The sequence below is a fragment of the Drosophila suzukii genome, chromosome 2R (genome assembly GCF_043229965.1).
Source record: "Drosophila suzukii chromosome 2R, CBGP_Dsuzu_IsoJpt1.0, whole genome shotgun sequence".
In the NCBI taxonomy this organism is placed as follows: Eukaryota; Metazoa; Arthropoda; class Insecta; order Diptera; family Drosophilidae; genus Drosophila; species Drosophila suzukii.
In genome coordinates, this window is record NC_092081.1 from 18655162 (window position 1) to 18677413 (window position 22252).

The window sequence follows — 22252 nt, forward strand, 5'->3', positions numbered from 1 at the left end:
AAAAAAGAGTCGGTTTAAAATTATAAAAATAAGGCACCAAACTAAGTTTTTACCAAACAAGTTATGATGGCATCGGAAGATAGCGGTTTGTACTTTATGTTTGTGGTCGTCACAAGTTGGATTTGTTTGTGTTGTCCCTGTAATTGAGTGTTTTTTATAGTCGCTTTACGTGTACAAATTTACAATAAAAACTAACTTTAAATAGAGATATAAAGTCAGTTTCACCTAGTTTCACCTTAATATTTACACTGTGTTGTCGGTAGTTCAGTTCTTGTTCATATGAATGCTATCCTAAAGTGCACTTTTGCGCACTTTCGTCGCAATTTACCTTTTTAGGTCACAACCTCAGGTTAGACAACTCAGAATTGTTTTCGATTTAACATGTGAAAAATGGGCGGCGCCACACCTTTTTTCTATATATATGTTCATTACATCGATATAAATCCAAATCAAAAATATACACCTCTAAATTATGTTTTGTTTTTAGGGTAAGTATTTTCTTATATATTTTTATATTATTTTTTATGATACAACTAGAATTTCTCCTAAATGGGGCGTTGCCACGCCTTTTTCTGTTAGTTTGCTAATTATAAGCCCAAATATAAGAACCGAACTCAAATATTTGGTTTTGCTTGAAGTTATTAATTTTGGCCACAAAAAGTGTTCAGCCAGCCTATAGTGAAATGTGCTCACATTCACACACCCACACTTACAAGAAAACCACACACACACACACACTTGTGCTTATTGAGTTGCCTTCTTTAGAGCGCCCGAAGGTAGGCAACATAAAATTTCCGTAATTTGCTCACGAGAACCGCACTCTAAATTGAGCTGTTGAACTTTAAGTTGCCAACGAATCGAATTTCCCACATTTATACGCATACCTTTTTCATTTTTCCACTCTGCCTAATTGGAGTAAGCTAATTTTCTCTCGCATTTTATGGAGCAGAAGCTAATTCGTTTAATAAGTTTGCCAAATCCAAAAGTTATATGTTAAAGGCGCCATACAATTTTAGTTTAACTACCATAAAAGTTTTAGTGAGTATGAACATGTCATAGTCTCTAACAAATTGTGGTATTATAACTTAACTTAGTTTCCACATACTTAAATTTTAATCATGTTTTGTACACTGTACAATATATAAATTTGATTTTAAATGGGGGAAAAATGCAGTTTTTAATACAATTAAATCATAATCATAAAATTAAATTATGTTAAATATAAAAAAATGTTATTAGCTTTAATACTGATTTAATTTTGGGCCGTAGGACTTTAGCTTGCTGCGCCCTTTCTTTACAAATATTAGTTTTAGTATTATATACTAGCATTAATTTCTTAAATAAATAAATAATTTAATTTTCCTATTATGTAGCATTATTTTTTTACTTATTAAGGTATAAAAATTTTAAATTATAACAAGAAAATCACGTTGTAGAAATTTTAAAATTACTACATAATTATTTATTAAAATAAAGTGGCTTGTTTATTATCTTAACAAGTGCCTTTACTTTTAAGTATATTTTTAATCTGTAAATAATTATTTATAAGCAAACTTTAATACTTTAATTGTGAGTTACAACAATCATAGACCATACTCAAACTCCTGAAAAGCCTTAAAAAATAGTTGCCGAGGACAACGGTGCGTATGCTCTATGTTTAACTACATTGCCTGGTAACTAACTACGTCACTTATAAATATTCAGTGCCTCGACTTACGCAGATTGAGTGCGAACTGCCAAAACATAAATATTCATAAATTCTGGGGGAACTTATGTGGAACTGCCGAGCAATAAAAAAAAATACTTCCAAACTTTCGAGTTGAAACGCTGCTGTCGCTCTTCATTAAAGTTTTCTTGTACCTAAGCGGGAAAATTACTGTCCACATTTGCACATGCCAGCAAACAAACAAACAAACAAGCAAACAGCCCACACAGGTTTATACATATCCACATGTACACGACATCCGAATTTGCGATGTCTGCATTATTAATGATTCGACTCCATTTAATTGAAGCAATGTGATTGCGGCCATTGCGACAGGTGGTAAAAGTGGGCGGTGGGCGGTGGGTGGTGTTCTGGGGGGCGTGCCCTACTCCCAACGAGGCCGAAACACCTGCCATGTCTGGGCATATGCAAATTCGGTTTGCCACGTGCTCGGGGCTCTGGATTCCTGTATTCCTGCTCTCGTTTTCCATGGAAATCGCCACGAGGCTACGAGAATCAACTTTCAGTTCGCGGTAGCAATATTTGTAACTTCAGCGGTTGAAATATATGTGATTTTACCACAAATTCATTTCAGTTTCCGACAAATAAGTAAATTTTTATAGGGAAACTTAAGTTTTACCTATAAGCGAAATTTAAAAATAAATATTTACCTTTCTTTTGCGAATTTTAAAACTGTTTAAAGCTTAGTTCCAGAATTTAAGTTATTTTTTTTACCAAGTACCAAGTTCATATATTTTAAGGCATTGGGTATTTTAACCTTCGTTTCGCAACTTCCAAAAAAGTACCCCTTTAAATATTTTACTTCAAAACGTAAATAACCCCAACTAAAGTGTGTTCTGGGAACCCTTTATTTTCTGTGGCAACGCAATGAATAAAAGGGAAGGTTTGGCCAAATATACAGCTCAATAAATCGTGTACCTAAACTGCGAATCGTAAACTTTCTTAAGCTTGAGTAAACCGCAAATACCGGGAAACTCTGTCAACAGGTCATTGTAATCATTTATTTTCACTTCCTTTCATTGAGTGGGATAAGTGAAAGGGTGTTTAAAGTTTTTGATATTCCATTGGAATTTTGTATTAAAATTTTGTGATATGCAACAGATGAAAATTATGAAGAGTTTTTGGATAAACCGCAAACACTGACCGCAATTTTCTTTGGCTTAAAAAAAACAGATTAAACTTTGAGTCAAATAATTTAAGACTGCGGCCAACCAAACGATGAAATTGCAACCTTTGTAAAAAATAGAAAACAATATACAGAGTTGAGTTACGCTGAAAAACGCGCAAAAATCGGAGGGCCAAAGTGTTTCCGCCTGTCGAGCTCCGTTGTGCAAAGCCTTTTGGTAATAAAATCATAAATCCCCGAACAAAAAATTGGGGAAAAGGAGGAAAAGGAGTTGCCAAAAATACGGACTTCGGGTCAGGAAGCGGAAATTATGTTGGCCCGTCTTGGGCTTAACCTTTGTCTTCTCTGCTTTTTATATCTGAATCCTCGAACGGCCATGAATGATTGCAGTTTAAACTCCACCCGAGCTCACTTTTACACTTTCCGCGGAGTTTTCCTCACCGACTTTTCCCCGCACCTTTTCCGCTTTCCTTTCGGCTTGGCAACATTTTTATAGCTGCAACAGCAGCATAATTAATTTCATTTTACGGCAAGGCGAGTTGGCAAAAATGCATAAAGTCAATTAACTGAAAGAGGAGCAGGCGAGCGGAGGAGAAGAGCCAGGGGCCAGGAGCAAATCCCGAGGAAAGGAAGCTCCCGAGAAGGACCTCGATGAGGTTGTAGTGGCCGAGCTGAGCATGCTGTAAATAAATCAACGGGTCAAGTCGAGTCGGGCATAAATTCCTGGTTATTCGGCCAGAGGAGTCCATTATCCGAATGATAACTTGTATACAAGTGCTGATTCTCCGAGTTTACCGAATCTGCCAAGCGAAGCTAATGAAATCCAATTGAAATTAATTGTTTCCTGAATAAAGGGAGATTTACTTGCATCGTGCTTTTCATTATACAGTTATTTAAATTATGAGTCGTAAGAAAATATGGATTAAAAAGGATTTACGTATTTAAATTCCCTGTGCAAGTTTAGTATTAAAATGTATATTCCTTGTTTAAGTTTATTATTTAAATATTCATACAAGTATTGTCTTTCCTTCTTTTTTTTACTTAAATAATATTTATATCTTAAAAGTGAGTAAAATTAGATAAAATAGAACAACTTAAAATGAAAAATCCACAAAATACAAAGTACTAACAAAATAAAATCATTAATAAGTTTACTTTGTTATACATTCATAAATATATCTCTTGATAACCAAAAATAATTTATAAATGTCTTACTAGAATTATTTATTTTCATTGAAAGTCTTAAAAAAATGTAGTTATGTTTTTATTTTTTAATATTTCTTAGTAAGTACGATTTATATTTTTAGTTTAATATTATTTTTGATTTAACCATACTTCTAAATCAAAATTCATCCTTAAGCATCTGCGTAAATTATTTTAAATTATTTATATTTATCTAAAATATGTTTTAAAAAATCTATTGACTAACATATATTGTTTTCATAGTGAATTAAATTATCCTTAAATTATAAAGAAATGAATCAGAATTTTTCAAATTTGAATGTATTTAAGAGAAACCGTTACGGCCAACAGAGTTGCCACCTTTTGACTTAAGAGCCCAAACCAGCTGCTGGTCACCCTAACAGCTGATTTCTAAACAAAAACAAACGATTTCGCGACCGGCTTTTCTTTTAGCCTACATTTTCCTAATTTTCGTGCTACAACGGCCCCCTCAAAGGAAAATAAACAACCAACTGACCTGCCATATCCCTCAGCCGTTGCATGAAATGCGCCAACACGCAGCGGTCAAAGGAAAGCGGTAAACAAAGAAAAAGTGAGTAGAGTAGGTGGCGGGGGTGGAAAAGCGCAGGAAAACGCGGCAATGTTCAAACGGCTTCGGATTTTCCACTCCATTCGAGTGGCAGCCGAGCAGCAGAAAGGACACGCGCCGCGCAACGCTGGGAAACCAATACCCCGGGGACCCAAACAAACCATAAATCTCAGCTCCCACTGAAAACCCACAGCTAACTTCCAGTTGTGTTTGCCATTTTCAGCACCATGGAGGACTTTGCCAGCATAAAACCCAACAGTTCGGTGGTCAAGTTGGCCTCCTGCCTGGAGAAGATCTACGCCAAGGTGTTGGAGAGCAGGGAGAAGCAGGTTCCGGAGCACCAGATCAAGGAAATCGAGTTCCTCAAGACGCAGTGCAAGCACGACCACATGCAACTCAGCCTGATGAGCTGTCAGACGCTGGTGCGCCTGGTGGACGAGGGCGTCCTGGAGGCCAACGGGGTGCAGAACAGCCTGCTCTCTATGCTGGCGAACGCTGGGTGAGAATAACCGTCAAACTATCTGGCCAGAGAACCCGCCCACGACCCACATATGTAGCTCGATTCCGCAGAGGCGCACCTTTGAACTTCCGGAGGGCAGTTGCTGAGAGGTGGAGGCTCCAGGAGGAGTCACAGCGGGGGAACTATCGTGCAGGACTATCAGCCTAAGTGGAGCGCAACGATTCCAATTGCGAAATTGCCCGCAAAGGTGCATAAATTACCCTGTCTGAAACTCAAACTCACTGAGCGGATTCCCCAGTGCAGCGCCAGTTAATTAACGCGCCATTTAACGCTTGCCACCTAGAGCTCCCAACATTGTTGACCCTCCTTCCGTCCGTCGACACACGCAATCCCTCGCATTTCCGCTGGACGCGTGGCCCAAATTAATTGCCCAGCACTTGGCACGTCATGTACGAAATGCGCAAATGAATTATGACTTGAAGTTAATCCAAAATCCCAGTTGTTTGGCATTGACACGACTTCCGCTTGGCCGCAATCCGCAGTCGTCAATCTTGCCGATCTCAACAGCGATTATGCCTGGGGCGCCGCAAAAACTATTAGCCATTTCCCGCCACGCAAAGCTACACCCACATATCATATCCTGCAGCCTTGGCTAACAAATATTTGATGTATGCAAAGCAAAGCAGCTGAAAAGTCTGGCATTGAACTTGAAATGTTTGCGGAGCGGCGAAGGACGAACAAGCGGTCATGTAATGCCGGAATTAACCTTGATAAGGCAGCCAAGTCGAGCTGCAGGTGCAGGCAAAAAGGATTGCATATTAATTGGCCAGCAATTAGAGGCCAAACCCAGTCGACCAATGGCCAGAGCGTGAGTTGTAATTACCTCGTCAAACGCAAAGCGATTTACTCCACCTCCGCCGTAAAAGGAACTCCTCGAATCCTTGACTGCTGATTTGCAGCTGCCTCTCCGGAAGTGTCCGCTAAACGGCTGTTACAGTCGTTCCACCTTAATGGCAGGCCGGATTGTATATGTCACTCATAGTTAATGTTCCTTAAGCTCAAGTCCTGATCTCTGTTTACTATAATCCTCACTTTACCTTATACTAAACCCAGTCTTTTCTTGTAGTCCCATGCACTTTGCCATCATCACTGAGAGCATTTTGGGTCTGCAACTGCTGAACTTGAAACGCAAGACCTCGTCACTCAAGGATCAGGAATCGTACCAGTGTTCTTATGGCCTGAAAACCCAACAGCATCCGCTGATCTCACTGCTCCAGCACTCCAGTGCCAACATGCATGATGTGGCCAACAAGATCATTGGTATTTGTCAGCACCACGACAAAGGGTGAGCTAGTTATTTACTTTTTAAACCATTTCTCATACATCCCAACTGCCTCCTCAGCATTCGGGACTACAGCATAGAGTTCTTGAGACCAGTCTTCCTGTACATACTCTGCAATCCTCAAACTCTGCACGATGTGAAGCCCATTTGGACTTGTCTTCTGAATCTTAGTGGCAATCAACCCGAGGCTCGTGCTCTGATGCAGGAGCTGCTGGCATGGAGCAAGTTCAACAACGCCAGCACTTGCCTATGCACCAGTATTCTGGTCATCGAGGCCATCGATCACTTCCTGCAGCGAGAGGATCACGCCCAGTCCATCGACTTGGGCCTCTATCAGGCCTGTCTCATCAAACAGCTGGCCAATTTCGGCATCGATCCGCGACCCAGTCTGCAGTGCCTGCTTCGAGTGCTCCACGCAACGCGGGAACACACTAAAGATCACTATCACGTCCTCCTGGTGCTCCTGGCTGAGGTCTTGCACGTGCTGTCTCCTTTTTACTTGGCGGACCTGCTGCGCATCATCGTTTTCGTGGTGGTGCAGGAGCGCTGTGGCCATGAATACATTCTGAACATGTGTCTGGACGGAATTATTCAGTGGATGTCTCAGACTGCATTCATACCCGCAGAGGGCTTGGCTTTGGCCCACCAGATAGTCCAAAAGGTGTTGGATACTGAAAGATCGGATCAGGAGGGGGAGATAATCTCCACCAAGCAGTTGAAGCCCGCTCACATGCGCAACTATCACCCGGACATAGCGATCGCCTTTGATTTGGCCAATTTGGTGGAGTCCTTTGACGCCTCCGACAACCAGGATGTGTTTGTCTTTGTGGACGCCCTGAATGTCAAGGCTAACACGGCCTTTTGCCAGCGTCTACACCTCTTCCTGCGTGCGCTCTTCCTATCGAAAAAGCCGCCTGTGGATTGCTGGTTTAAGATATACGAGGTGATCCTGCAAATCGTCAAGGTGAACGAGGGCATTGCCTACGATTTCCTGATGACGTACATCTTTAAGCTGGCCCAAGAAAACAATCCGGAGTTGCAGCTGGAACTGCTTAGAGGATTGGCCAGCTTTGCCGTTTCCAAGGTGGGGTATAAATTGGTTACTTTTTAAATGTTTCCTTAATCAACTTTTATTTATATTTTTAAGGACAATGTACCCATGATACTCAACACCATAAGAAATCTATCCACCGAGAACGGCACATTCTGCGTAGATTTGTATTTGCGTTTATGGAGAGTGGAAGCGCGTACTTATCCCTTCCTGCTGAAGCAGATAGCCCAGACACTGCCAGAGAATGACAAACGCTGGGAGCTGCAGATTGCCCGCACCCATGCCATGCGGGAAATCTGTCAAGAAAAGTAACTATCCAGTATACAATTAGTTATAATTTTTCTGACTTGTTCATTCTCATTTGCAGACCCACTTTACATGGCTCGGAGCTACTGCCGCATCTCAGTAACACCCTCAACAATTCCTTTGACGAGGCGGGGGATCTGGCCACCTCCTTGGCTCTAGATGCCATATACGCTTTGTGTGATAGTCACACCGTAAACATTGCTTCCACTTGGCAGGCTTTGGGCAGCAAATTCCGGAATGAGCAGCGGCCGCAGACGCTTAAATCGCTGTACAGACTCTTCGGACTGGTTCCACTGCTGCAGACTCCAACGCTGGAGTACGAGAAGCTTGCAGATGATGGTTTGGAGCAGCTTTGGCAAGCCATTAGCCGACCGGGCACAGATGCCTCCCAGGTGCGAAATGCTCTGGTTGCCCTTAAAAACTACGAGCCGGGAGTCACTCTGAACCTACGCCACATTCCAGCACAATTTCGTTTCGAAATTGTTGGAGGAGGAGTGGGCATTGGAGGCCCCGGTGGTCGGGAAGTGGTAGATCTCCAGCAGGAAACAGTGCCCGGTGAGGTGTGGGTTCAACTACTGCAGAAGATTCGTCCGGAGTGTGGAGATGCGGCGGCGGATTTGATTTCCCATCATATAGCCAGCGAGATTGGCGGTTTCCGGAGCGGAGTTTATCGCCTGCCAGAGGGAAAGCCAGAGCCTCGGAAGCTGGTGGGTCTGTTTGCCACGAGTCCACTCCGAGCTGTCACAAACTATCTTGTGAGCCAAGCGCGCTTTGGGGACTACGTTCCAGAACCGTACGCCGTGACCTTTGCCTTGCGGTCGCTGTCCAAAAAGTTTCCAAAGCCCATTCCCCCGCTGGACTGGAGCTGCCTGACGAGCTTCTTCCATTTGTCCTTCGATGCTCGGAAATATTGCATCATGATAGCCAAAAACCAGGCCGTGAACTCGGGAACTGCCAAGCGGCTGTTAGAGAACTTCCTGGTGGACTTTGAGCCCAACTGCTTTGAGGAGGATCTCCTGCTCCTGTTCTCATTGCTGCCGGAGATTGCCAACAGTGTGAGCCTGCAGATCCTGAAGAACTTTGCCGAGAAGGTGGCCGTTTACTGCTTTAAGGAATCGCAGCTTAATGACTTTGCCGAAGGTGGGATTTCATATTAATCTGTATTTTAATATTTTGACTACAACCTTTTAAATCATTTTACAGGATGCCTGTTTGAAAAGTTCCTGGAAAGCGTCAAGTACATCTTCACTGGCAAATGCGATATACCCGAAGTGCTTGATGTTTTTACGCTGATTGTGGAGCGCTACATGGACTCTATGAATCTGGATTCCAGGCTCTTCGAACGCTACACTGAAGTGGTGGCCACGCTGCATCCCAATGCCATTGATGGTCTTACGACGCCTGCAAATTGGTGGGAGACTCCGGTGGGCAAGCTGAAAAAGGCCACCATCATTCGATGCTATTTGGTTTTGTACAACGAGAAGCTGCCGAATCCTCTGAAGTGGCTCACTCCCATCATAGATGCTTATGAGAAACGGGCGGAGGAGAGGCCTTTCTTCTATCGCCACTTGTCCGCCACACTGTATGCTTTTGGCAGCGATGAACACGCTAGCAACTGGATAGCGGAGATGTTCCTGGAGATCCAGATGCTGCTGGCCGAGGCCTCCAACAAAGAGAAGTCTAACAGGGCGCTCTACTTACTGGATATATTCATCCTGGCCGTGGATGTGCTTTCTGGCTGTGCCGTGCTGCTGGGCAGCGTGGATGTGGTGGCCACAGATGACAAACAGCGACTGTTGCTCTTCCCGGAGAGCCTGCAGTACCTGTGCGATCACATCTTTTGGAAGGATCAGGAGGCTAAGGTTGGAATAGTATAGCTAAATTTTAAAATACTAAAGAAAGCCCTTTCAGATCTACGAATTCCTCTTCAATCTCTACAAGCACACGTCCATGCCATCCACCTATGCCGATGTCTTCAGGGAGGCCATCATTTGCTCCCGAAATAAGGCATATTTTGATAACAAGGGCGTCTGGACCAAATACGTAGGACTGCGTAAATGAACACGACGACCACTCACCGCATTTAAACCCTCTCTGCCCACGCCTAAAGTGCACTTAAATGGCTACAAACCAACCGCCTACCGTCAATGTTAGTCAACTTTTGATAGCAAATGCGTTCCTTGTTATTTGTATGTGTTAAAAGTTCAAACCCTAACGTACATTAAATGCATTTTTGCGCACAAAATTTGAATTTTGCTCAGGGCTGCCAGATGGACGCAATGTGATAAACACAGATAACCGACGAAAAGCGATAACTTCGGGGGTGGTTACTATCGACCTAAACACACCCCTAGTTTGGACTATCGCTTTGCAGAATTATTATTATTCCGGAATAATTATAAAAAAAATGCAAATAAAATAGAAAGCACGAGTGCATTTTAACCAAATTAACGAGGCTCTTTTGAGGGAGCTTGCGAACCGGTTGGCAAGTTAGTGCAGAGTGATTAAGAAAAGTGTTATAGGTTCAGCAGCAACAGGAAAACCCAATCAAAACGTAAACAATGGACGAAATAAAGCTCGCCAAGGTTAGTTATCAACTTAATCAATGCGATAGGGTTAACTGCAGTCAGGGTCATTACACGGCGACCACTGTGGAGCACCTGGCTGGGATGCGGTGAAAGGATTGTGACTCATCCGATTTGGGGGGCTGGCCATTCGAAAATCGATGGAATGGGTGTTTCACCTGGGCCGTGGGAAAACCACCGGCTACTCCGCCCCCCATACATATGTAGTTCCTTTGCAGGGAGCTCTCACCTCTTAAAAAACCATCCCAGTCCCAGTTCCCGATTCACATCTTTTAATATGGAACCAAAACATGCGCATAGAATGCAAAAGTAAATAGGTTCTGACCCCGCTCTCTTTCCAGTAAATTCAATCAAAATTACACCCACACAGGCGCACTGCGAGAGCCAATTTTTAATCGTGAAAAAGTCGTTCATCCAAATCTGCGAAAGAGTTCCCTTAGCATCCAATCTGTCCGAAAGGGATGTTTATGTGATGTTATCCTGCCCTTTGACGTGCCCTATTTAACTAGATTCGTGTTGGGGTCGACAGTTGCTTTGAAGTTTTCCCACATCACCAAAATGATCGCAATTTTTGTGATTCCAAAAACTAGTTAGATATTTTAGTTCTATAATTTCCTATCATAAACAATTTAATTTTTAACGATATGCTTTGAATAATTTTAATTTAAAATATTAAAAAGATGAACTTGTTATTTTCGCATTTGAAATCTTGACCAGCTCAATTTTAAAGTAACCTTTGTAATACTAAGTTCCTAAAATATTAACATAAGAATATTCTTCCAAATTCAGATAATCTTTGGCTGTATAATAGGTAGCCTGTATAAAATTTCAAAAACTGGAATTTCAAATAGGTTTTTTATGAATGCCCTGTGGATTGCTGAAAACCTTATAATATCATTGGTTTTCTGATAAAAAATGTTTTTAATTTAAAAAGTTAAATATGGGGTTTCCAGCAAAATTAAAGTATTTCACATGTTGATGACTGTTAAAGTTATCATACATATAAGCTGTTTTTTATACATTCATGCTGAGTTCAAAAAGTTTATCCCAATTGAAAAATTTAATTTTCCAGCAATTTTTTTAAATAAATATGGGATATCCAGGAAAAATTAAAGAATTTCACATGTTCATGACTTTTAAAGTTATCTTATATACATGTATGCTGATTTTTTTACTTTTATACTGTACCCATATTTATTTATTTCTATTTACCCCATTTAAAAAATGTATTTTCCAGCATTTTTTTAAATTTAATGTTACAAATCCCTCTGTTTATTGGAGTATATAGTAATGGCACCTCACTCCTTACAGAGTATTTAAATGTACCAAACAGTCTCCTTTTCCCCACCTCTTGCCCTTCCTCGCCCCAAAAGAGAGAATTTCCCTTTCTTGAATTTCCCCAACACAAAAGCATAGCCCGCTTTTAAGCGCGCGCACTTCTCACATTGATTTGAGTTCTTTTCCAACGCTCGACGGGAGCACTTCGCGCTTTTCCATCAGAAATCCGCACACATATTCGTATAGGAAACTCACACAAAAAAGGACCCATTAATTTACAGTGTATATTTCGAGTTTCGCGTCTGTGTGGCAGGCGAAAAGTGAAAGTCCCAAGTTATTTCACCCACACTTGGCAAATTCCATTTGATTTGCTGTTGTGGTGTTGCTGATTCAAAATCAATAAACCATCCAGCCAATAATGGACTTCACCCGATTCATGAACAAGTTCAACGAGATCGAGCGCCAACTGTCCCCCACCTCCGCCCTCCGCCTGAGTTTCGACAACATTTCGCCGGAGTCGGAGGAGCCGCCGGACGGAAACAAGAGGCTGTGGGGCGTGCCCGTGCCACCCTTCGTCTCCGAGAAGGTGGTGTCCTGGATCGAGGAGGAGTTCAACGAGGCTCCGGTCTTCTACAATGGCAACAGTGTGCTCAAGAAGGTATACTCACCCCCATTTATGCAAATCACGTCGGGGAAAATCCTACTAATTTTCCGTTTTACGCATTGCCACCGGCTAGTGGCCGGAAAATATGCAAATCGCCAATATGTTTGGGGGTCCCAAAAGTGCTGCCTCCCCTAAAAACATTTCCTATTTGGGTCATGTATATGGAGGAGCCAGTCCTTGCCATCCTGACTGCATCCGGGCGCCATGTGCGTCACCACAATCCAATCACTCCCTTTGGCCACCCACAATGCCTGACAGATTGTTGCATTGTCAGCAGGACACTCGAGTCCGGAGCTCGGGCAATTAATGGGATGGCTTTTCCATCAAAGTCGCAGATGCAACTGCCACCGGGTGGCAAATTGTTCTCCTACATCAAGTATTCGCACCGTGAACTGCTCTTTGACGACTGACAAGGTTGAGTTTTGATACTTCATCTTCAGTGTCGTATAAATGGATTTATGAGATAATATAGGGGACACTCGTATAATAAACCCAGATTATAATAGTCAATTTATCAGTATTGGAACTATTTCAGTGGGACAAGCTAAGAAAAAATATATCGTTGTCTTAGGAATCCATTTTACAAAACTGTTTGCATAAAAAGGAAGGAATTTCGCTTATATATAGTCTAATATATTAAGAATTCTGACAACTGTCAAGATTTGGGTTGGGTTTTGATACTTATTACATTTACAATGTCTTATAAAGTGGGTTAAGGGTATAATATTGGCTATAACATCAACAAGTTTAGATATTTGAACTTGTGTAGAGACTATCCAAGATTATAATGATGGCAAATATTTTTGTGACAGATCATATTATACAAGTTTAGACAGAATATTATAAAATAACACATTGGCATTTAAATGCAATATAAACTATTTTTGCATACAAAACATTTTAATTTGCTTATATCTGTTTTAATGTTCTCAAAGGCCACAGAAATTAGTGCGGCAATTTAAATCCTATGCTTAACATTGTGTGGGGGGCGTAATCTGATAAAATATAAACTTAATATAATAAATCAAGTATACGACACGTAGCCAACGAGCTGGTAGCCATGTTATTGCTTTTGCTTATACTATCTGATTATTATAAATCAAGTTTAATACACGTGTATGCACTCACGGATTAATATGTTTAGAGTTCGATTGTGCGTTAAGCTAATTCAACCGACTTTAAATCCATAATTTAAAGAGCTAATTTAAACAGAGTTTGTTATATAATGAAAATGATAACTTGCTGAATTTTAAAGAAATATCTTAGTAACGAAGATTAATATGATGATTTAGGTACTTCGACGTGATTAGACAGACCATGTTTATATTTCAGAGAGGTATAAACGAAGCTTAAAAATATTATAACCATTTCCTTAAAAGTTATAAAGGAAGATTGCCTTGACCTCTCTTGAATCCCTCCTTTTATATCAAAGCAGCTGTAATTTGCATGTTAAATTGAATTGTCTGCCCGCTGGGCGAGAGTAATGAACTCCCACTGGCTAAATCAGACAACTAACTAACCTTATCTATCCGGACAATGGACCCGGCTCAAACAAAGCCCTCAGCCTAAGTGACATGAAAGGAAATTAGTCCGATGATGAGCAGCTCTCGGGACACGGAATATGTAGGCCTTCTGGGCAATAAAAAAACAGCCACAGGCTAAACGGAAAAAGGGAAGTGATTATACAGGATGGGATGAGTGAACCGCTCTCGAAGGACCATCAAAGGAATAAATGTGCTGGCCGGCCGACGGTTTTATTTAATGGCTGAATACCGACTAACCGCAATGGCCCCTTACTTATTTAAAGTTAACATATCCCGAGCTTTGATGAATGTTTGATGACTTGTTTTTTGCGCAGCAGCCGGGGATTCGCTGAAAGTTGATTGAAAAACTTTCCTCCTCCTTTCGTGTCAATGCAGTTTATTTTTTATCGTATGCAATGTGAGCATACGAGTGGGTTTTCACAAAACTATATGGATTCCATTGACGTCAGCGGGCACAGGCTGAAGTAAAGCAGCAGAAATTTAAACCAAATTGTAACTATTTTTCTTTCTCTCTATTCTGTTTGTGCAGGTGGGAAATGTGCGGGTGAACAAGTAATAAGTAGCAATCATCCGAGTAGCTGAAAAATTAATCCAGGTCTCACCACTTTACTCTATTACTTTAGCAACCACACTCTTCCTTACATTATAAGATACCTACACAGAGAGATAAATTAAACGTATTTCTTTTACCAATGAATAATGTTTACTTGATATTGAAAAATGGTATGGGACATGGCTGTCACAGAAAGAAAATGTTACGTTTTCAATTGAATAATGTAAATTTGATAGTGAAAAATGGTATATTTTAAACCAAATTGTAACCATTATTCTCTCTCCTTCTTCTGTTTGTGCAGGTGGAGAATGTGCGGATGATTGATCGCTACAATACCAAAAATCCCACGGTGGGAACCCTCTATCTGACGGCCACCCATCTGATTTTCGTGGAGCCCGACAGCAACAAGGAGACCTGGGTAAGTTGGCCTGCACCCCTCGCCCTCCGTAATGACATCATCAATACAGGACGAACCAACTGAAACTGAAAAAAGACCTCATTGTTTAGCCAAGAACTTTCTCAGTTAGAGTGGCGAATGTTTATTTGCGTGGCCCACAAAACATTTAAGTGAGTCACCTTTGTGCTCGCAAATAAGTCTCCTTCTGGCGAACGTGCTCAAATGGGTTTCTTTTCGGTTTAGCACCGACCTCGCAGCTGTCAGAAAGTTTAAAGCCCCGCTGAAGACTGAGGTCCTCTGCATTTCCGCCTTTTCATATTCACCCCTCGCCAAATGATGCCCACGATGAGTGCGGAAAAGTTTCTTTTAACAAGTTCCCAGCGTGTTTCCAGCACTCGCTTTAAGTTTCGCATGTTTACCCGAGGAATTTAATTTGCCTTCTGCAATCTGGCACACACAAAAGCATGTTTGCACCAGCGTGTTGCGTATACGCCCCATTGCACACATACAAATTGAATTCGTTCGGCTTTTGTGTACATTAATTGCACGGCCAACACGGGCGAGCATAATTCATTGTTGCAGCTGGAAAGCTGTTTAAATTCAAAAAAACTGCAAAGCTGTTGCAGCTTAGTGCGATTATTCCTTGCGAAATTGAAAGGATAATGCGACAATAAGCGGCCCTGGCTTAGTGCTGAAATCCAGCTCATATATGAGGATATATCCTTTGACACACCGTCGGTTTTACTGCTCAAATCCCAGTGCATGTAAGTGCCAGTAAATGCATTTAATTATGCCATTCGTATGAGTTACCCACTGCGTATACGTAACGCGGTTTTTGGTTTTACCCCGGAAGCAGGCAAGCATTGCATTTTAATTGCCCCGCCAAATTGTATTAATTATGCACTCCCCAGAGCAAGTTGGCGGATCCGAGTGCCACAAGTGGCACAGGAGCTTGGTGTCCATGGGATCCAACTCGATTCCGAATGAGTGGCAATTGCGGGCACCTCACAAAGTGGTTAATTAAAAGTAAAAACACTTAGGAGCAGAGCCAGTGAAAGGGGGTGAAAAGCAGCGGCGATATCGATTTTTTGTGCCATTGAAAATGGGTTGCTTAGTTCCTCATAAGCTCCAGCTGCTTGTCCCCTATCTCCCCACCGCCCCTGACTTTCTCTGCTTTCTTTTTACTGCCCGCCACTGGGGCGAATCAATTATTTAGTGGCGAAAGCAGTTCTGGCCAGGCACGTAGTTGGGATGTCCAGAAGGGGGGAGTAAGTAGAGTTCGGCTGGGGTTTCTCGAGCGTTGCATAAGAGCAAGCAGCCTTGGGCGAAGTCACGGCCACAAGCTGAATTCTTGACTGCTTCACTCACAAAGGAGCACAAGTCATAAGTAGCAATCATCTGAGTAGCTGGAAAAATAATCCAAGTCTTTACTTTATTGTTTTTCTATTTATTACTTTACATTATAATTATAAGATACCTACACAGAAAAAATACCAACTAGTAATGTAAATTGGATATTGAAAATAAATTTCGTTTTATCCTGACAAAATTTTGTCTTGCTGTTTCGAATCGTATTTAACCATTGAATAATGTAAATTTGATGTTGAAGAATGGAATTTCGTTGGCAAATTTATTTGGTTTCTTATTTACCAATGAATAATTCAATATGATATCACAAATATTTCCAATGAATATGTAAATTTGATATTGAGATGAGATATTTCTTTAATTTTCTCTTTTCGGAATTTCTATCAAATTAAAAAACAGAGCAAGTATCAAGAATGCGGTATAATCTCATATAAAATATTTCAATCAACTTCACTTCAACGAACTTAAAATGTATTAATTTAAATTATTTTGGGATATGCAGTTAAGAAATACAAAATCGTAAAATAAAATCTCTGGGTATCATTTTTTTCAGATCCTCCACATGCACGTGGCCAGTATTGAGAAGCTTCCTTTAAGCACGACGGGATCTCCGCTGCTCATCCGCTGCAAGACCTTCCTGTCGGTCACATTTGTCATTCCCAAGGACTCCGAGTGCCACGATGTCTACACCTCGCTGCTGAAGCTCTTCCAGCCGGGTAGGAATTTACAAACCAAACCAAATCCGGTTGCACACTCATAAAACCACAATCATTTCCCGCGGGCAGTGTCCATCAACAAATTGTACTGCTTCAACTACCAGCCGAACAAGGATGATTTCCCCAAGAACGCCGGCTGGGACTACTTCAAGCTGGAGGCCGAGTTCAAGCACATGCTGGTGCCCAACGAGGCCTGGACCCTGTGCTCGATGAACGAGAAGTACGAGCTGTGCGACACCTATCCGCGTCAGATTTACGTGCCCAAGGAGGCCACAACGCTGATGCTCATCAGCAGTTCGCGGTTCCGCTCGAAGGGGCGCCTCCCGGCGCTCACCTATCTGCACAACAACAAGGTGGGGCTTACCTTGTTTAAATAAACTATGTAGAATCCTTATATCCACTAAAACGAATCTTTAATATAGGCCTCCATCTGTCGCTGCAGTCAGCCGCTGTCTGGATTCAGCGCCCGCTGTCTGGAGGATGAGCAAATGCTGGAGGCCATACGCAAGACGAACTCCAACACGGACTACATGTATGTGGTGGACACACGACCACGGGTGAGTGACAGGGGAATCCCCTTGGGGGCTTAGCACATGCAAATAATCCATTTACGCTGTCTGCAGATTAATGCGATGGCCAACAGAGCCGCCGGCAAGGGATACGAGAACGAGGCCTTCTACGAGAACATCAAATTCCACTTCCTCGGCATCGAGAACATCCACGTCCAGCGCGCCAGTCTGCAAAAAGTCCTGGAGGCCTGCGAACAGAAGTCGCCCACGATGAGCGCCTTCCTAAATGCCCTGGAGTCGTCCGGCTGGCTAAAGCACATTCGCTCCATATTGGACACGTCGAGGTGAGGAAAATTAATATGTATTCTGCAAACCAGAAAATGGTTGGTTGTCTCAGATTCAGAATTAAATTAGACCAACAATTCCCTCTCTAACCATGTAGCTTCATCGCCAACGCCGTGGACAAGGGTGTCTCGGTGGTGGTCCACTGCTCCGACGGCTGGGACCGAACTGCCCAGGTCTGCTCGCTGGCCCAGCTCATGCTGAACCCCTACTACCGGACCATCAAGGGCTTCCAGGCGCTGATCGAGAAGGACTGGCTGGCCTTCGGGCACAAGTTCAGCGAGCGTTGCGGGCACATTCAGACGGACGCTCGCGAGGTGTCGCCGATCTTCACACAGTTCCTTGACTGCACATGGCAGCTAATGTCGCAGCGCAGCGAGTCCTTCGAGTTCAACGAGCGATTCCTGCTGATCCTGCACGACCATGTGCACTCTTGTCAATTCGGCACCTTTGTGGGCAACTGCGAGAAGGATCGCCTGGACTTGAAGCTGGCCGAGCGCACCTTCTCACTTTGGGGCTTCATGGCCAACCACCTGAACGAGTATATTAATCCGCTGTACAAACCCAATGTGGACGACACAATTAAGGCCAACCTGGCACCGCAGTGCATCAAGTAGGGATTGCTTTGGGTCAACAAAAACCTTGCTTAATTTGTGCACTTCCCAACAGGTTCTGGCGTGGCATGTACGGTCGCTTCGAGAGCGGCATCCACCCGCGGGAGCCACTGGGCGACCTGCTGCTCGACAGCAAGGAGCACTGCAACTCTCTGGAGGATCACGTACAGCATCTGACCAAGCGCATAGCCAGCTTCAAGAACTACATCTCTAAGTCGGCCAAGAAACTGCAGGACGCCACCAGCACCACGGCAAAGGTTAGCAAGGAGGTTTCCAGCAGCGAAATCAATGATAACAAGTGAGGGATCCGACTTGTAATGATAGTCCTTAGCATATACTAATAAACTCCGTTTCCCCGCAGATACAACTATGACAAAAAGCTAAGCGAACTGTCGGCTGCCGACGATGATCATCCGCTGAAGGCCAGCAACATGTCCTTTGCCAATCTTTCCTTGAATGCCGAACAATCCAGTCCGCCGCAGGCCTTGCCCGAGGAAATCAATTCCGTGGCCGTGGACTGGAAGCCCATGCGCAACGTGACCACCTGCTCCTGCTCCACGCCCTTCGATCAGTTCAGCAAAAAGGTGGGTGGATCAGGAAGACCTAACAAACAGCCAAATTATATAAAACTCTTAATCTCCGAACAGACACATTGCTGGCGCTGTGGGGACATCTTCTGCGAGCGCTGCATAGACAAGAATGTGGCTCTGCCAGGACACGACAGTGGAAAGCCGGTGCCGGTGTGCCGAGGCTGCTTCCGGCAGATGCAAAAGCAGAGCCCGTAGGAAGGATGACAGGATCAGGGAAGGAATATTGTTAATGGATGAGGGCAGCAGGCAACGTGTGCGATTGAAATGGAAACTCTATTAATTATATTGTGTGTATTTATTGTTGCATTTGTAGCTGTAGCTGCTTATAGAAGCTCATTCAAGTTGTTGCAAATGGATATCAAAAGAGTAAAACCAATACAATCCACTAGCGATTGGCTTCCAGGCATCGTCCTAGTCTATAAGTCGGGCACAAAACTGTATTTTGTTGTTAGAATCTAGAGCGACTAATTTGCCAATCACCCACACACAAGAGCAAGTACAATTAAATGCAAATTATAAATGTAAATTACATGTGAAAGCTAATTTGTAGATTCAAAGGGGACCGCTTAAAAGATCTATGGTTTCCGAAGAATTAGCGGGAATGAGAATGTACAGACACATGGGGCTTAGCCCTCCATTGAAGCAGCGGTCCCCGGCATCAAGTATATTCCACTAGCATTAGGTTGCGAGAAACAACCGTAAATTATGAAAAATATGCAAACTTGTTTATCGATTTGATCAAAGTGTAATAAAAATTATTTATTCAACAACTGCGAGTGAAACACTGAGCGATCGAAGAAGTCTGGTTTAGTAGCCAATGTCTGGCTTGATGCGCAGAATGACCGGGACACTGGTGCAGGGCAGGATGGCCACTTCGGTGACCACCGCACTCACCAGCTCCGGCGGAGTAATGTCGTAGTTAAGATTCAGGGGCATCAGCTTGCCCTTGGCCTTCCAATTGTTCAGCTGGCACTTGTCGCCGCGCACCAGCTGGTTGGGATCGCTCAGCTCATTGTAGACGATGGCGTCCGTCTGGAAGCGCTCGCTGAACTTGTGCGTCTCGCAGCACACGAGCACAGGGACATTGTGCGCATTGGCCACCAGGGCCACCTGGGCAGTTCCTGTGCGCGCCATCACGTAGCCGTTGGCCAGCAGGGCGTGCGCTCCCAACAGAACTTTGGTGGCTTCCGCCATTACATAACCCACGGCGTTGATCAGCACGTAGGTGCATGGGATTCCATAGGCGTGCAGTCGGCGCAGCATCTCCTGACCTTCGCACCCGGGCCGGGAATCGACGACAATCACCCGGAAGGCCACCTTTCGCCGCTTGGCCTCCTCGCAGATGAACTGGATAAGGGAGGAGCAGGCAAAGGTCAGCAGCACATCGCCGTCGGTGATTTTCTCCTGTAGGAATCCGCTGATTGCTTGGGCAGCCTTCCCGATTTGATTTTCAATGTAAGTATCGATGAAGTGGCCGAGGAGCTCCTTTAGCTGTTGAATTAATTAGGACTTAATGAGGAATCATCTTATTTGTTTTGATAAACCTACCTCCGTCTCTGGAATATCTGCTGGTAGCTGTGTTAGTTGGTTCTTAAACTGTTTGTAGGCATTGGATACGGAGACAGCTAATGGTCGGCATTTATGCAGGTGGTCTACGTGGTGTTTCACAGCAGCGTCTAAACTGCGACCAAACTCTTTCTTGGCGGGCGTCTCAAAATCGTGAACCACCTGGCGCAGGGCGTGCAGGAAGGCGATGCATCGGGCATTGGACCCCACCACCGTCCGCTTGGCATACTGGACACCCAGACGCGCTATGCTTGGATGCACGAGCGGATCGTTGATAAACTGGCTGTCTTCCTTGGCGCACACTAGGTGGTTGAACAGCTTTACCCGGCACTCTCCACTTGGAGTGCTCGCTGGACACTTGCTGGGTGAGCTGCTTGTGGCCGCTTTTGTGGGGGAGACGCTTTCCCGCTTGGGCTCCTTGGGGGCAGCGGTGGGAGGAGCTTTGCCAGCTGGTTGTGGTTTTTTAGCCTGTCCTTGGGTCTTGGCTGCCCGCTGAGCTTCCTGAATGGCGCGCCTTTCTGCTTTGCTAAGGGCTGGTTTTTTCTGTGAAAATAAGAATAAAAGATAATGTAAACTTTGTGGGGGATTAAAGTTTAAAGGGGTCCCACCTTTTCTAGATCGTTTTCTGTGGCTGGAGGAGCAGCTTTAGCTGGAGCTTTATCCGACTCTTTTAGATCAGACAAACGTTGCGTGGTGTCCTCCACTTTGGCTCCAGCCCCCTTGCCAGCTTTTTTGGCCGCCTTCTTGGCCCCGCGATCAGCCTTAATCTGCTCCCGTGACTTTTCACCCGCCTCCGCATCGTTTCCATTTGCCACCGTAGGCGGAACTGTCTTTATAGCAAGTGAATCCAGTTTCTCCTGAGCTTTTGTTGTAGTGGTGGTAGTCAGCTTGGTGGTGATGGTCGTCTGCACCACCTCGGTGATGATCTTGGTGGCCGGAGCAGCTGGAGTAGCAGGAGTGGCAGGAGACTGAGGCTTATTCTGTTTCTTGGCCTGTTTGGCTAGCTTTTTCGCCTCCCTCTCGGCCATTACTTGTTCCCGCGTCTTCTCCGGGGCCACTGCATCCTGAGTTCCTGGCATCGCACTAACAGAATCGGTGGTTGAGGTCTCTGGAGTCGTTATTTGATTATCTTCCAGGCGATTTCGTTTGTTGCGCGGTCGATTGCGTTGTCGTTGCTTCTTGTGTTTGCTCTTCAATATCTGGACCTGAGTCTGTGGGTGTGGAACACATCGTTAGTTCTTTGATTAGGATCATAAAAGGTTAATAAACTACAGAGATCCAATATAGAAACAAATCGGAAGACATGCAAAATGAAAAGGCAAATTTTCGGTATTTGGTACTTGGTTTTTTAAGTGATTTTCACTCAGGTGAGTGAGGCTAGCTACCTGTGGCACCTGTTCGCTAGTTAAAACCATTTTGCAAGCTTGAAAAGAGAGAATAAGGCAATTTCAGTGGAATAAGGATGTGAAAGGTTAAAGTTTAAGACTCCTCTGGCGGGCCTACTAAGTTCCAGGCTGGATCTTTGGGATTTCGGTAAGCATAAAGTTAGGGTAAATAGTTATCTATTTTTGCAGTCACCGCACCCTTACCTTACTGTTTTTAATTATTTAAATAACTTGAAAGTTTTGCTCACGATGGCAAAAAAAAGTCTAGCAGCTGATAGTGCTGCAAGTGAATCGATAACTGTTTCGATATGCAGTGGTAAACACATGGGTGGCGTTGCCAGAGGGCCGGAATCCACTGT

At 43.6% G+C, this 22252-nt stretch overlaps 3 protein-coding genes across 5 annotated transcripts; 2 read left to right on the forward strand and 1 right to left on the reverse strand.

Moving 5' to 3' along the window:
- Positions 1–4449: 4449 nt before the first annotated feature.
- On the forward strand, positions 4450–10027 carry LOC108010166 (focadhesin). Its single transcript, XM_017075008.4, has 8 exons — positions 4450–4626; positions 4847–5122; positions 6210–6428; positions 6486–7509; positions 7573–7784; positions 7844–8922; positions 8986–9644; positions 9694–10027. The coding sequence occupies exons 2-8, from the start codon at positions 4851–4853 to the stop codon at positions 9841–9843; spliced, it is 3615 nt and encodes a 1204-aa protein (XP_016930497.2). The 5' UTR covers positions 4450–4626; positions 4847–4850; the 3' UTR covers positions 9844–10027.
- A 92-nt stretch (positions 10028–10119) lies between these two features.
- On the forward strand, positions 10120–19712 carry Mtmr6 (Myotubularin related protein 6). 2 transcript variants are annotated; one of them, XM_017074119.4, is made up of 10 exons: positions 10120–10367; positions 14708–14824; positions 16725–16887; positions 16957–17240; positions 17310–17444; positions 17511–17740; positions 17839–18351; positions 18408–18650; positions 18714–18936; positions 19000–19712. In XM_017074119.4, exons 1-10 carry the CDS (start codon positions 10344–10346, stop codon positions 19135–19137), a joined length of 2070 nt encoding a protein of 689 aa, XP_016929608.2. In that variant the 5' UTR covers positions 10120–10343; the 3' UTR covers positions 19138–19712. The 2 variants fall into 2 exon arrangements, with proteins under 2 accessions (XP_016929608.2, XP_016929607.2); XM_017074118.4 differs by lacking the exon at positions 10120–10367 and adding an exon at positions 11874–12303.
- eIF2Bdelta (eukaryotic translation initiation factor 2B subunit delta) lies at positions 19665–22233 on the reverse strand. Of its 2 annotated transcripts, none has more exons than XM_017074121.4 (4): positions 22098–22233; positions 21117–21719; positions 20491–21051; positions 19665–20433 (listed from the first exon to the last, which is right to left on the reverse strand). In XM_017074121.4, the coding sequence occupies exons 2-4, from the start codon at positions 21585–21587 to the stop codon at positions 19750–19752; spliced, it is 1716 nt and encodes a 571-aa protein (XP_016929610.2). In that variant the 5' UTR covers positions 21588–21719; positions 22098–22233; the 3' UTR covers positions 19665–19749. The 2 variants fall into 2 exon arrangements, with proteins under 2 accessions (XP_016929610.2, XP_070850687.1); XM_070994586.1 differs by lacking the exon at positions 22098–22233 and adding an exon at positions 21894–21914.
- Positions 22234–22252: the final 19 nt, after the last annotated feature.